The 14,323-nt window shown below is 36.9% G+C and overlaps 2 protein-coding genes across 3 annotated transcripts; both read left to right on the top strand.

Annotated features, from left to right (window-relative positions):
* The first annotated feature begins 2,651 nt into the window (after positions 1 to 2,651).
* LOC147555300 (uncharacterized) lies at positions 2,652 to 9,824 on the top strand. Its single transcript, XM_086662820.1, has 14 exons — positions 2,652 to 2,929; positions 3,267 to 3,698; positions 5,988 to 6,162; positions 6,385 to 6,468; positions 6,551 to 6,792; positions 6,888 to 7,107; positions 7,519 to 7,598; positions 7,694 to 7,778; positions 8,146 to 8,277; positions 8,388 to 8,501; positions 8,599 to 8,646; positions 8,912 to 8,996; positions 9,171 to 9,227; positions 9,395 to 9,824. Exons 2-14 carry the CDS (start codon positions 3,475 to 3,477, stop codon positions 9,496 to 9,498), a joined length of 1,650 nt encoding a protein of 549 aa, XP_086518946.1. The 5' UTR covers positions 2,652 to 2,929; positions 3,267 to 3,474; the 3' UTR covers positions 9,499 to 9,824.
* Positions 9,825 to 11,115: 1,291 nt separating this feature from the next.
* LOC147555301 (uncharacterized protein At4g14342) lies at positions 11,116 to 13,940 on the top strand. 2 transcript variants are annotated; one of them, XM_086663969.1, is made up of 5 exons: positions 11,116 to 11,225; positions 11,345 to 11,391; positions 12,283 to 12,368; positions 12,479 to 12,602; positions 13,692 to 13,940. In XM_086663969.1, the coding sequence occupies exons 2-5, from the start codon at positions 11,386 to 11,388 to the stop codon at positions 13,737 to 13,739; spliced, it is 264 nt and encodes an 87-aa protein (XP_086520095.1). In that variant the 5' UTR covers positions 11,116 to 11,225; positions 11,345 to 11,385; the 3' UTR covers positions 13,740 to 13,940. The 2 variants fall into 2 exon arrangements, with proteins under 2 accessions (XP_086520095.1, XP_086520094.1); XM_086663968.1 differs by having other exon boundaries at positions 11,143 to 11,225; positions 11,335 to 11,391.
* Positions 13,941 to 14,323: the final 383 nt, after the last annotated feature.

The following is a 14,323-nucleotide window of genomic DNA, read 5'->3' on the forward strand; positions in this document are numbered from 1 at the left end:
TTCGACTTAAAATCAGTGGACTCCAACGGACTTGGTTACAATATAAGGTCAAGTCTACTGATTCTAAATTCGGTTGGTTCTAACAGACTTCGTAATTGAATCCTCCCGCCACTAATGGATACAACTCAAATCACTGGACACTGGACTCGAATTGTGTTGCAAATTTTGGCTCAAGATCAATCAAGTTGGACTTCAAATTTTGTCAACTCCATCAATTTCAAATCCGGTAGGTTCGAATCGATTTTGTAGATGAATCCTCCCCCCACTAATAAATACAACCCAAATCAATGGACTCAATGAGTGAATTTTGTTACGGATTTTGGCTCTTTCAACTCAAAAAATTTCACTTGAACTCTATTGTTCTTGAGTCGAATTTATAACAAAAATCGGCCCCCGAGACCATCAATTTTTATGTGTCTCGAACCAAATGTAGTCAAACTAGACTAAGTCAAAAAGAGAGTTAATAACACTATCCAGAAGGGCCTTTAAACTAGCCAACCCTAAACTATTACACCTTGAAGTTTTATAATACATGATGGGATTATAAATTTGCCCTTTTCTTTCACTATTTGAGGAAGGGGAGTTTAAACACACCCCCATATGTGTTAAAAGGCGCTTCCTTTCCTTACAAACTCCCTCTCGAACCTGTGTTGTGAGAGGTGCCTTTAACATTTAAGGGGCCCTTTGACACTTCCCTCTTGAGAATATGAGTCATTATGCAGAAGTCGACATTCGCAGGTCGTCTAAACCACCAAACTAGGTTTACTATTGAATCGGCGTTGACCCGACAACGACCCAAAATAACCAACCTATGTGATGGACATGCTTGGTCGCTACCATTTTGAAAGGAGCCACCACATTCCAAGGGGCTAACACTTCCCCCCCAGATGAACAAAATCCAACTACACACGCAGGGAGAAATGGGTTGCAAGTTGGTGAATAGACACATCGTTTGCAACAAAAGTGTTGAACACCTTTTCTTTCCATAGCCATTTCACATGAAAGCCGTGTAATTTCTTTGTGCAACCTTATAGGGGATGAGGAAGCAGTGTCGATTTATGAGAGTAGAAGAAACATTTGAAAATTTCACTCTTCTTGTGTTGTTATGGTCCATTCTCGAAGCTAGGAATAATGTTACTTTCGAAAGTTGAGGGGCAAATATAGATAATGTGAAGTTGTACCGACTTTCATTGATATTTTTATCGGCTCAAGAAAAAGCATTGAGCTTCTTCTGCCCCGTATAGAAAGTTCATCACTAGTAGTAATAGGAGACTTTTGACGGTTCAGAAATGCAAGTAAATCAAAATATGTTTAATAAGGTTTAAAATGCTCAATCTTTTTTCTTTTGAGCATATGAGGCAATCAAGATTGTGATGTTTTAGTCAAGGGTTCGAGACACGCTGAACAATTCAAAAAAAAAAAGATTGTGATGTTTTGGCCTAATGGACCAGTAATGCCAACTTGTGCATAGTATCCGGTTCCTTTAGGCAAGTCATGTGGTCATGGAGTTGTCATCGACAAGGTGGTCACATATTGGTAACATTGGGACATTGTTACTATTCTTTGACTCTTCATTTTTGGATCTCTTATAGATAGACCCCACTTTCAACTACTCTTCAACATCAACAAACACAATATGCTTAATCTCAAATATACAGCTTGAGCTCTTATCCATGTCAATGCCTTGCTATAATTTGCATCCATGTTGAACCCACGGGACCCTCTTGATCCCCATTTCACAAACCCTAACCACAAATCTCTCTCTTTCTCTCCTATTTTATTGCTCTTGACATTATCCTAATTTTAATAAGTTGCTATGTAATTATTCTCACGATAATCTCAATAGCTCAACTACTTATCCAAATTCATATAATATAATCTCAACATTCGATGTAAGAATGATAAATATACTTCAATTTTGATTATCTGATCGAACATAAAAATCAAAATAGACATATCATACTGAAGTTTTTTCTACTGTTCCAACCCAAGTTTTTCCTCAATCAAATAGGTGAATTTTATCTGAATACGATATGTGAATTTCTAGTTTTACTTCCGCCCACAACGTACATGTCTTATATTTCGAAGTTCTTTATAAGATTCGAACCTAAGAGCATCTCCAATGCAACACTCAATCTTAGAAACTCCGAGTGCCATGTAGGATTTTTGAAGTTTTTTCTTAAAAATCATCTCCAATGCAACACTCTATTTGGATCTCTTAGATGACGTGTCGAGAGTGGAATAGAGATATCTCAAGAGGACACTCTATTTCTAGAGTGTCCTCTTGAGATATCTCTAATTGTCCAACTCATCAATATTTGATTTTCAGCCAATAGAAATCAAGTCTTCTATGTTTTCTAAAATAACTAATTATTTATTTACGAAAATAACTATGCCACATAAGTAAATAAGATAAGTTTAGAGTTTTGCATTGGAGACAACAAAAAATTGAAGATCTCTATTAACGCCACGTAGGAGTGAGAATCTCAATTGGAACTTGACACGTATGATGAATGGAGATTTTTTTGAGTTTTGCATTGGAGATGCTCTAATATCTCCTAGAGTCTGAAATGAAGATTTTACCGGCGATATGTGAATTTCCAGTTTTACCCTCGACCAGAATATACATCTTATTATACTCCTGAACGGCTGAACCAGATATGAGGATTCTGCCGGCGATATGTAAATTCCCAGTTTTATCCTCGCCCACAGCTTATTATACCAGCAATTTTTTGAGGGAAAAAAAATTTGACATATAAAAGTGAGAGGGAAGAAAAGAGCGAGAGAGAGAGAGACTTTAAACAAAAGGAAAAGAGAACACAAAAACGCAGTTACTTCGTCTTCTAAGAAGTGGATAACGGGAGACATTTCGAATTTCTCTGCCATCTAGGGTTCCTGATTGATATAATTGTTCTACAGTTCTTACGCGGTAACCTAAATTTCACGCCAACATTGATTCTCTTTTGAATTCATTCGACTACCTTTTTATCATTTTTCAAAATTTTCAGATTGATGATTGATCGTTTTAGGGTTTTGTGTATAAGTTCATTGATGTTTATTGCTGTGATTTGGATTCACTTATTAGTGTTGTATACTAATTGAATTTGTTATCTTGAGTTATTTGTATTTGCGGACCTGCGATTAGATATTGGTTTGATCGTCACTATTTTTGATAATTTAGGGTTTATAATGTGTATCTTTGATCGTGTATGCTTCTTAGGATAGTAATAACGCATGTTTCTGCTTGTGATTGTTTATTCATGCAGAAATGATGGGAGAGTTGTGAGTTTCTCAGCATGCAGAATTTTTTTTAACTTGTAATGGAAAGATGGGTAACTGAGATTTAGTAGTTGATGAATTATAAGTAATTTCGCGGTTTTGGAAAGGAAAACAAAATGGTGTTATGAAAGTGTAAGTTTAATTTACAAAAGTGGAGATTTGCGAAGTGAAGAATCTTGCTTAACTTAACTTGATATGGATTGTGTAATAAGTTGCTTCCGCAAGCTTAAACCGAGAGAGAAATCGAGAAATACTAGTAAGAAAGCGGAGGCGGAGGCGGATGGAGAGGAGGGTTCGAAGATGACCGCAGTGGAAGAATTGCCCTCGAATGTTACAAAGCAGAGAGTTGCAGCAGCAAAGCAGTACATAGAGAACCATTACAAGGAGCAAATGAAGAATTTGCAGGAGAGGAAGAAGAGGTATGCCTTTTAAGACTTCTGAATATGTTAGTATATTATGTTGATGCTGCAGATGCCTTTGAAGGTGGTATATACATCTTAGGACATTTTAAGGAACGTTATTGCATTTATAGACTTTGAATATTTTTCTCTTTAAAGAAGTGATAATGTGCAGCTAGATTGGATGCCTTGCTTTTCCAGAAATAGAAAAACCTTATGTCTACATATCATTTTTGTAATAGGATTCATAAGACACGTGTTATTCGTATACTTCCATGGAATATGTGGGCCATCCTTTCTTTATGACGTGCAATAGGAAAGTACGATTTTCAGTTTATCACCATAGTTATACTTTGTCATGGTTGTAATATTTATGCTTCGATAAGGAAATATACAAATATATTTTGACATTTTGTTACCAAAACTTAAAAAAAAAGGCTTGAGGCGGCTTACTTTTGTGCAAAATGTAGTCTTTTGGCAGATCATTTAATGCTTGAAACTCCTTATTCACGTAGCTTATTGCTTTCAATAGCTTTGTGGTGTTAAAATACACCACGACCACGTAAAAAAACAAGGAAGAATCAATTACTTGTGGAGAAAACAAACAATGATGCAGCAACGCGTTGACGCAATTAAGGTGTTAGATACAATGTTGAAAGTGACGAGTTCCACTGAGGCGATCCTCAGAGTACACCCCACCCACTTAAAGTTACGGTGTTTTTTCTCTCCAAGGGGAAATAATCAGTATGTTAGACTGAAGAATATAAAAATATTTGTCACGCCAGCCTAAAAAATAAAACAGTTTCTCCGCTCGAAGAGACTTTGACATGGCCAGCACTTTGAGAATCAGGTCCTAGAACAAGGTCATCTTCAAACAAATAATAATATTAATACGAGCTTTCGAGTCGCACCGTCACTCAAGTAGCTGTGTGGCCCTTGTCGGATATGCAGCTCTTCCATGCATTTAAGGCGTCACACCGTCACTCAAGGAAAACAAAACACCTACAGATACCAAAACATATCCAAATGAAGTAATCATTCCAATACTATCTCATAATGTTAGGAAGAAGTGATGATTGGATTCCTCCTTAAACTGGCACAAGTGACAAGTTGGTGAAGGAGAGAAGCTATGTTTTTCCGGGTTTTGGTTAAAAGATTATATATTCGGCACATAAGCTATTTGGCTTCTTCATGGTTATTTTTTAGACAATTGGAATTTTTCCTAGTTATATCCCTGCATTTATAAGGAATGTTTGTATATCTATTTCGAGTCATTAAGTTACTCATACATAAAAGGGTGAAATGTCTTACATGTTTACCAAATAATCAGAGTATTAGAGAAAGAATATGATGATTGCTGCACTTGTAATGTTTTCCATGCGTGAACAAATTATAAGTAAATATTACGTGAAATATGAGTCAATACTGTTATATTTTTTTTATTGAAAATTAAATTATAATTGTACAGATCAATATTTTGAAACCATTCTTATTCTCATTCTTCCGCCTATTGAAAGGCAAAGTTATTGACAGAGTCAATATATATCTGCCGAAGTTGCACAGTACTTTCACTGAGCTTTTAGAGAAGGATCTTAAAGTTTCTTAAAGAGTTTGGGAATCTTAAATATTCCATAATTTTGTTTCAATTAATTTTGCTATTTATGGAAGTCTGTAGCCTTTTAAGTGGTCTCACCTTGTTGCAAACCTTGAGGTATACTCTTAATAGCTTTAGTTTCATGAGTGAAATCATAATTGTCACATCAACTTTATTACATATCTGTAAAACGAGTAGCTCGCTTCTGTCCTTACTATTAAATAGATACTTATTTTTCTAGTATTTGCAAGAAACCATATATGCTGCCCATCTTTCCATTGCCTTCTATTAGCTTTAGTTTTCAACAGCCTTGAAGCTCACGTTGCAGCTGCAATAACTGTTTTGGTGTGTAATGGGCTTAGGTAGCATTCTAAGCCATGAGCTCGTTTGACTTCTGAGAGACAGAAGAGTCTGTGTTATGCATGTTGGTCGTACGCTTACCTGTGATAGGTGCAAATCTGTTTAGCTTCTAACAGAACTTTACTTATTGCAAGTGAAAATATAATGGGAATGAACTAGAAGTCCAGCTGGTTGAGTCGGCTCCTTAATCTGGAAAGTCTTTGAACAACTGTATTTTCCTTGAAAACAAAATGAATGTCTAATGAACTGAAGCAATCTATTGTTGAAAAAATGGTTGTAAATGGATACATGCGTGACTTGCACAACATTCAATTAATAGTTCAGTGGGCCTAGTACTTAAGTTTTGTTTTCAACAGGCGTCATATTCTGGAAAAAGAGTTGGCCAGTGCTGATGTGTCAGAGGAGGAGCAGAAGAACCTCTTAAAACACCTGGAAAAGAAGGAAACAGAATACATGCGCATGCAGAGACATAAAATGGAAGCTGACGATTTTGAGTTGTTGACAATGATAGGAAAAGGTGCTTTCGGGGAGGTATATTTTTTATCATTATATCTGTTACATTATAGCACGTGACAGTCTCCTAATTCCTAGGCAACCCTAAACCTTTTGAACTCATGCACATAAGTTTCTCTATTGTTTTATTATTATTATCATTATTATTTTACAAGGAAATATTTGCCCTGGAGGCAAACTCTTTAGAATTTAAAGAAAGAAAATGGAAGGAAAATAAGGAAGCTATTTTATGTTATGCAGGTCAGGGTCTGCAAGGAGAAGGCAACAGGTCATGTATACGCCATGAAGAAGCTTAAGAAATCAGAAATGCTTCGCAGAGGGCAGGTATACGTTTATCAGTTGTACAGTGGAAGACCTTGTAATAGTGTAAATTTGACTTCGCTAATTCCAAGTTTGTGTTCTGCAGGTTGAGCATGTGAGAGCCGAAAGGAACTTACTTGCAGAAGTTGATAGCAATTGCATTGTCAGACTACATTGTTCTTTTCAAGATGATGAGTTCCTATATCTCATTATGGAATATCTACCTGGTGGAGATATGATGACGTTACTTATGAGGAAGGATATTCTGACTGAGGACGAGGCAAGGTTCTATGCTGCGGAAACAGTTCTGGCTATTGAATCTATACACAAACATAATTACGTCCATAGGTTTGTTCATTAAATGAAGCTGCTCATATGTCTTTATGTTCTTTCTTTCCTCTTCAACTGGATTTGAAGAATTAATACTTGATTATCGTTGACAGAGATATCAAACCTGACAATCTGTTGCTAGATAAATATGGTCACATGAAACTGTCGGACTTTGGACTTTGTAAACCATTAGACTGCAGCACTCTACATGAAGAAGACTTTTCTGCGGCAAACAATATTAACGCTTCTGAGCAAAATAATGAACAGCGTACTGCTTCAAAACGTACACAACAGGAGCAATTGCAACACTGGCAGAGAAATAGGAGAATGCTGGTGAGCCTATCAAGTCTCTCAACACTCCCATAGAAGAATGTATTCTGTTTTTGGTTCCTTCGACCAGACATATTTCAAGCTGTTTAGCAATTTCTCCTTTGCATTTCGCAAATTTCTCAAAGAAAACTAAGGGTGTTTCCAACGTGAGTTTTGTTTGTAATATGTGTTCATATTACTGCAAGTCTGCAACTGTACTTCTTTTTACCACCTTTTGGTGGTCGTGGTGATTATGGCATTCCCCAATGGGGTTGCCTCTGGTAAGTCTAGCAATTGCCTACGGATGGTATTGGCACTTGATAGTGAGGCACGTAAATGAAACCCATGCCATCAATTGTAAATGAAATACTCCAGGTTTAGATATCCTTTTCTTTACCTTCCAAGTCATTAAAATATTGGTATTGATAATCTCAGGCGTACTCTACTGTTGGCACACCTGACTATATCGCTCCAGAAGTTTTCTTGAAGAAGGGATATGGACTGGAGTGTGATTGGTAAGTGCGAACTAATTCAACTAGTTTGATTCATTGCACTTTTAGTACACATGAAGGAAAAAAACATTCTCTTCAACAATAGTTTTTCAATGCAGGTGGTCGCTTGGAGCTATCATGTATGAAATGCTTGTGGGGTATCCACCTTTTTATTCTGATGAACCAATTTCAACCTGTAGGAAGGTAAGTCCACGATCTTATCTTAGGTTCTGGTTTTGTAGTATATTTCAATATGGTATCTCCTACGACATTCTTTTCTGTGTTTGTTATTTTTTCTATTTTTTAGTGCGTACCAGTTAAGCTACTCATAGGTCGCTTGCTTGCTCGGATATTAGCTCCTACTTCTCATCTCATCATAAATTACGTTGAATGCCTTATGTTGGAAAAAGTACTACTTGATAATCTGTATACGGGTCATTTGGAACCCCATAGTCATTACGTTTTATCAAATTTACAGTGAGACTGATTCGATAATTGAGTTAAAAACGTATTCCTTTAGGATAAGAACTCCAGCATTATTTTCTAAACAGCTGTGATATCATATGGATAGATCATAAATTGGAGAAACCATCTAAAGTTTCCGGAGGAAGCAAATCTATCTGCCGGAGCTAAAGATTTTATTAGTAAGCTCTTATGTAATGTTGAGCAGAGGCTTGGAACAAAAGGCTCTTATGAAATAAAGGTATTTCAATTTGTATTATTATATATAATTACGGTGTTTCTGCAAAAAAAAAAAAAAAGTAATCAGAATTAAAATTTAATCAAAACCAATGTTCTTCCTTTGTACTTCAGGCTCATCCTTGGTTCAAAGGTGTTGAATGGGATAGACTTTATCAGATGGAAGCCGCCTTTATTCCAGAGGTCAATGATGAGTTAGATACTCAAAACTTTGAGAAGTTCGAAGAGGTATAAATAGTGCCCCTTACCTTGCCATTTGTATTCGTCTCTCTTAGAGCACATAATATCGATTATTCTTCTTTTCTGAGCCGTCCTCTTACTGCAGACTGAGCATCAGGTTCAAACTTCATCGAAATCAGGACCTTGGAGAAAGGTAGTTTAACAACTCCATTCATATCTTGCCGAAATAATTTACTATCAAAATCCTCATTTACACTCTTCATAGCTTGTTAGTGTACTGAGACAGATGTTGCTACTAGGTTGCCCGAAGTGGGAAACTTTTTATACAGTAGTTAACTACTATTTTTATTCTTTAATCATTAGTGGGAAAATATTAAAATATGTTTTTAGTATTCGACCTGTTTAATGATCATATTGTTACTAAATTGTGCTACTGGTGCTGTTTCTTTTGCTTGCAGATGCTCTCATCCAAGGACGTCAACTTCGTTGGTTATACATATAAGAACTTTGAAATCGTTAATGACAATGAAATGTCTGGCATTGGTAAATCTCTCTCTCTCTCTCTCTCTCTCTCTCTCTCTCTCTCTCTCTATATATATATATATACTGACGCCACACCTTTTTAGGTGTAATATGGCGTCAAAGTTATATTTCTCACCTTGTTCCATCTGTTGTTTCTGGCAATATGTTTGCTAATACCTCACATTCTTGTTGCAGCTGCACTAAAGAAGAAGAGCACCAAAAAGAATAGGCCATCTATCAAATCCCTTTTTGGTAAAGCTTCAGTTACTTCTAATTATCGCTACGAAAAATATATTCCCTCTTCAACTTTCTGATACTATTTGGGCACATCGAATTTTGTCAAATTACTAATAATATTTTTCCAAATTTGCATTTTTTTTCGAGATCTCTTATTTATGGTGTACTAATACATTTTACAGATGATGAAGCAGACAAGAATGCGAATCAGCTGGTTCAAGGGAGCTTTCTCAACCTCTTGCCTCCCCAACTAGAAGTCTCCCAAAACCAAAGCCAATCCCCATGAAACCCTGTTTATTTGTCCATCAGAAAATAGCTGAAGCTCCAAATTCCAGCACAATGGGGCAGAGTTTAGGGCTTCGACTTTTCTCTCTGACATGAGTTTTCGAGTTTTGAGTTGCAGTGAAGGAAAAGAGGATTAAATGGTTTGGAGCTAGTACATAACTCTCATGTTGTTGCATCAGGAGTTTTTGTAAATTTTGTTATTTATGGAAGTAATACTGTGATTTTGTATTACATGTTTATTGCTATAGGTATAGGGGTTGTGATTTACCATGTTTTCAGGGAAGCATGCTTTTGGAAATAGAACACCCATGAAAATGGGTTTGACAATACTGTATGTTTTAACACTTAGGGATGCTGGAACATTAAATGTGCCGCCCGGAAGGGAGGGCTGGAGGCAAACCACTTGTATGCGATTCTCTCACCTTCTAATATCTCTCATGGATATGAGATAAAATTTGAGGCAAGATATTATTCCAAAATTGCCGAAGAAAAAGCTTTCTGTTTTAAATTTGCAAAAGGATAAAACTTTTAACCTCCACAGCCGACTACAACCATCATTCATTCCGGTTTACTCTCACTTATTCATCGCCAGTCCTTCGTTCTCTCACCAAAGAAGCAGACACATTTTATCGAAAAAATCTAGTTCTTTTGTCATTAACATTCGATTGAAAATAAAGGAAGAAGTGACGGTAAGTTGACCATTTTCGCCAAATCGGGTTGAGCACTTCCTTATAATAGTCTCCCGTTTGAGAAAGAACGAAAAATCCCAATGGTCAGATCAACCACAAGACGAAAGCAGGTGTACCTGACTCCCATTGGACTTGAGAGAGAAATAGCCCCTCCAATGGGACCTGCCTACATGGGCGTTTATTTTGGTGGGTGATTTGGGAAAATAAAAAAAAGTACTCGGGGTGCAAAATTTTGAGGGGTGAAAAACAAAAAAGAATTAGTAAAACACACCCTACCATGTTGCCGGCAGACAATCGTCAACCAACTATTGGCTGACGACGGTCGGCGACAAGTCTCTTTCTCTGTCTCCCTCTCTCCCTCTTCTTTCTCTCTATCTCTCCATCCCTCTCTCTCTCTCTCTCTCTCTCTCTCTCTCTCTCTCTCTCTCTCTCTCTATCTCTCCATCCCTCTCCCTGCTTCTCTCTTTAAGTTCCGGCGAAGGAGAAAACCCTTTCGCCGTTTCCAGACGAAGGTCGTCTGGATCTGGTTCGTCCTGATCCAGACGAAGCAAGCTCGTCTGGTTTTCCAGACGAGATGACGAACCAGATCCAGACAAGTTTCCGGCGAAGGAGAGAGCCCCCTTCGTTGGAACTCCTGATCACGAAATCAGAAAGAGACAGAAAGAGAAGAGAAAAGGGAAAGGGAAGAAAAAAAAAAGAGAGGAAACAAACTTGGTGGTGGAAATCGTTGGCATTAATGGCGGAAATCTTCGGTGTTAATGGTGGATGTCGCCGGAGCATAAGTCGCCAGAATTCTTGGTTGAGGAAGAAGAAGGTGAAAGGTTGAAGTGTTTGGAAAAAACAAAAAAATGTACAATTTTTTTTTTCCACCCAAAACTTTGTGCGCCGGATCATTTTTTATTTTCCCAAATCACCCTCACCCCATATCTAACATTTTCCTTTCCTCTGTCCTCAAAGCACCAGCCTCTCAATAAATCCTCTATAAATAGATTGGGCGGGACTACTAAAAAAAGAAATCCTTCTCCTTCTCTCAGAAAAGGTTCCAAGTTTTTTCATCGCATCGATTTTTTAAGTTTATCCGCGTGCCCTAGTTTTAGGTTTACATTAACTCTGCAATTTTATAACGATTGAGTTTTTTTTTCTTGCAGATTGAAGCAGATTTTTGCTAAATATCGTGATTTCTCGACGATAAAGTAAATATGCAGGTAAGGTTTTAACTGTTCCTTACAAGAGTATAAATTTATCTTTGAAGTAGGAAACTAAATTGGTATAGTTGTGATCATTGATTCCACAATTTGGTATAAATCTATTAGGGTTTTGGTTTCACTGATTTGGTGTTGGGAATTGCGTGTATAGAGTTAGGGCTAAAAAGATATGAAATCCTAGAGTTGAGTTGGGAGAGAGAGAAGAACAAGTGAGATGTTGAGTACCCACTTACAGATTTTGAGATTTACTTGCCCTAGTAGAAATAAAAAGGAAAAAAGTTGTAAAACTGACCATTGAATCTGATTTTATGTCTTCATGATAATTATTGCTTGATGGGTCAACTTTGTAACTTCTACTCGTGATAGTAGCAAACACAGAAATGAAACCCTAGACTACCGTTTCCCAAAACTCACAAGTGTTTTCCCCCATACAACACTTCGCTAGTTTTTGCTCTTTAATAACAAGAACTCCGTTTCCCACACCCCTTCCCCCCTTTGTATATGAGTGATTGATTATGCCGAGAAATTAGATTATAATCATAAGCATAACCAGGTTTATCGACAACTACTGTTTTGTTTATGTTCGATGTGTATCCTCGGATTGATTAATTTAATCACGAACGTAATTCGAAACTTAACCATACAACGTACCTACTTTTGCCATATCATGTTCACAAGGGTGGCATTATAGTTAGAGACACAGAGCCATCATAAACTGCGATTAAACATCTTAGATTTGCATAAAAAGTTTAAGTTGACTTTATCCTTATTATATGTTTTTGTGATTCGCTGGATACATTCATCATTACAAATTGTGTATATCCTTCCATTTTTCTTTATCATCTCTTAATAGCCGAGTAGATCTTTTACTTTTTTCTTTAATCTGTGCAGGCGAGTGACAGGTTTAACATTAATTCCCAGCTTGAACATCTTCAAGCTAAATACGTTGGAACAGGGCATGCAGATTTGAATAGATTGTATGGTCTTACTCGTTTAGAATCTACTTTCTTATCTCTATTGGTTTATTGCTATCTTTTATTCTGATTCTTCTCGATTAATATGTTTCTTTTGGTGTTTGGATGTGTAGTGAGTGGGCAGTGAACATCCAACGTGATAGCTATGCATCATATGTTGGCCATTACCCCATGCTGGCTTACTTCGCCCTTGCAGAGAATGAATCGATTGGAAGAGAACGGTACAACTTCATGCAGGTATATACTCGTCACCGTCGACAGACTTAACTTGTTTGATTTATATCTTAATCTTTTTGGTTTTTGGTTGCATGTATTTTATTCTCAAAGACCCTTACGTTTCTTCTTTTCTGGTAAAAGTTTTCATAATAATAACTAGAAAACTATTAGTAAGCCTATAAAGGGTTTTCAAGAACTTTCCTGCGAATTCATAAGCACATGAGTTTATATAGGGGGTATCCTCGTTGGATGCAGACATCAAGGTAGGAGGAAATGGTATCTCATTGACTAAACTAATCATTTAAATCTTGAAATCCATGTTGAATTTTCCTTACTTACTGTTATTGATGTTCTTACCTCTGACCATATCACGATGCTTAATGCTTGTTTAGTATTTTTTTTTCTTCTTTGGATGTCAGAATAACCATTAGGATTTCTTGAGTTATGTTTGGAACCCATTTGGCTCACAGTCTCAAAATGAAACAAAGAAGGAATCATGTACTCATGAAATCATGCTGACTTCTGGTATGATATAAAAAGTTGTGGATGAGACAAGTAAATCCTTGTAGGTATACCCTGAATATTAGTTTAACTTTAGATCGTGATGCCAATGTTTCTTGTGTTCAAGCTATGTGTCTTATTATGACTTATGATATCCCTCTTTGTGACAAGAGCTTATATTGAGTCCTGCTAAAAGAAAAACTCCCTCTTCATTATGGTGAGCTTTTAGCAACAATATTTGTAGAACTAGAATTTCAAACTTCTGCTACTCCATTTTGTTAATATATTTTTCCTATATATATGAACGATGACTTGTTCATTTTTGTCCGATAGCATTCTAGTCCTCCATGATTCCCATAACCTATGTTGCAAACTTGAAAATAAGCACTGAAACCAAATGGACTGATTTTCCATACCAAAGGCTTCATTAACAACTGCAGAAAGATTCATATCTAGTCGGGAATTTTCAGACTCGATTTTGAAGTCCTTGTCAAATCAATCTTTTATGAAAGACTATCTAATCGTCTCCTACTCTCTTGTGTTCCTTTTTCTTTTCATCTTCCCATCAACTTGAATGAATCATCTCACTCTATTTGTTTGTTTGTGCAGAAAATGTTGTTGCCTTGTGGTCTGCCTCCTGAAAGAGAAGAAGACTGAGAAATGTCATTGGAGACAATCTCAAAATCAAGATTTCTAGGTTTCTTATGTGATCTTAGTTTGCAAATTGTAACAATCTTTGCAGTACATTTTGAAATTTGAAGCATATGTTAATTACTCCCAAGTATTGAGACAGTGATCAAGAATCAGAAAGGACAACTTCATTTTGATTTTATATTGGATGATGTTTTTTTGGGTTAATTCCTTTTTCTTGGCCCCCCTGTTTTCAGGCCAGGTTCATTTTTGGTCCATGCTTTGGGACCAGCTTCCTTGTTGACCACCTGTTTCAAGAGTGGCTTCTTTTTGGCCCCCTCTTTTCTTACCCCTTCTCTCAAATTAAAAGAGTTCCCTGCCGGTCAACTCTGTTCTTTATTTTTTTCTTCTTTCATCTCCCTTCAAAACGATTAAAAGACAGAGAGGGGAGAGAGGATTGTAGATTTCCTCTGGTAAACCTTCAGCTCTAGATTCTGGCAAAGGAACCCCCCCCCCCCCCCTCCCCCCACTCTCTTTCTTTCTCCGTCTTACCAGACCTTGAAGGTCGTGTAGATCGAGAGTTTCAAATTCGGAACTCTGGCAAAGGGGCT

The sequence above is a fragment of the Eschscholzia californica genome, unplaced genomic scaffold (genome assembly GCF_041429995.1).
Source record: "Eschscholzia californica isolate CP2 unplaced genomic scaffold, dmEscCali1.0.p SCAF_2, whole genome shotgun sequence".
Classification (NCBI taxonomy): domain Eukaryota; kingdom Viridiplantae; phylum Streptophyta; class Magnoliopsida; order Ranunculales; family Papaveraceae; genus Eschscholzia; species Eschscholzia californica.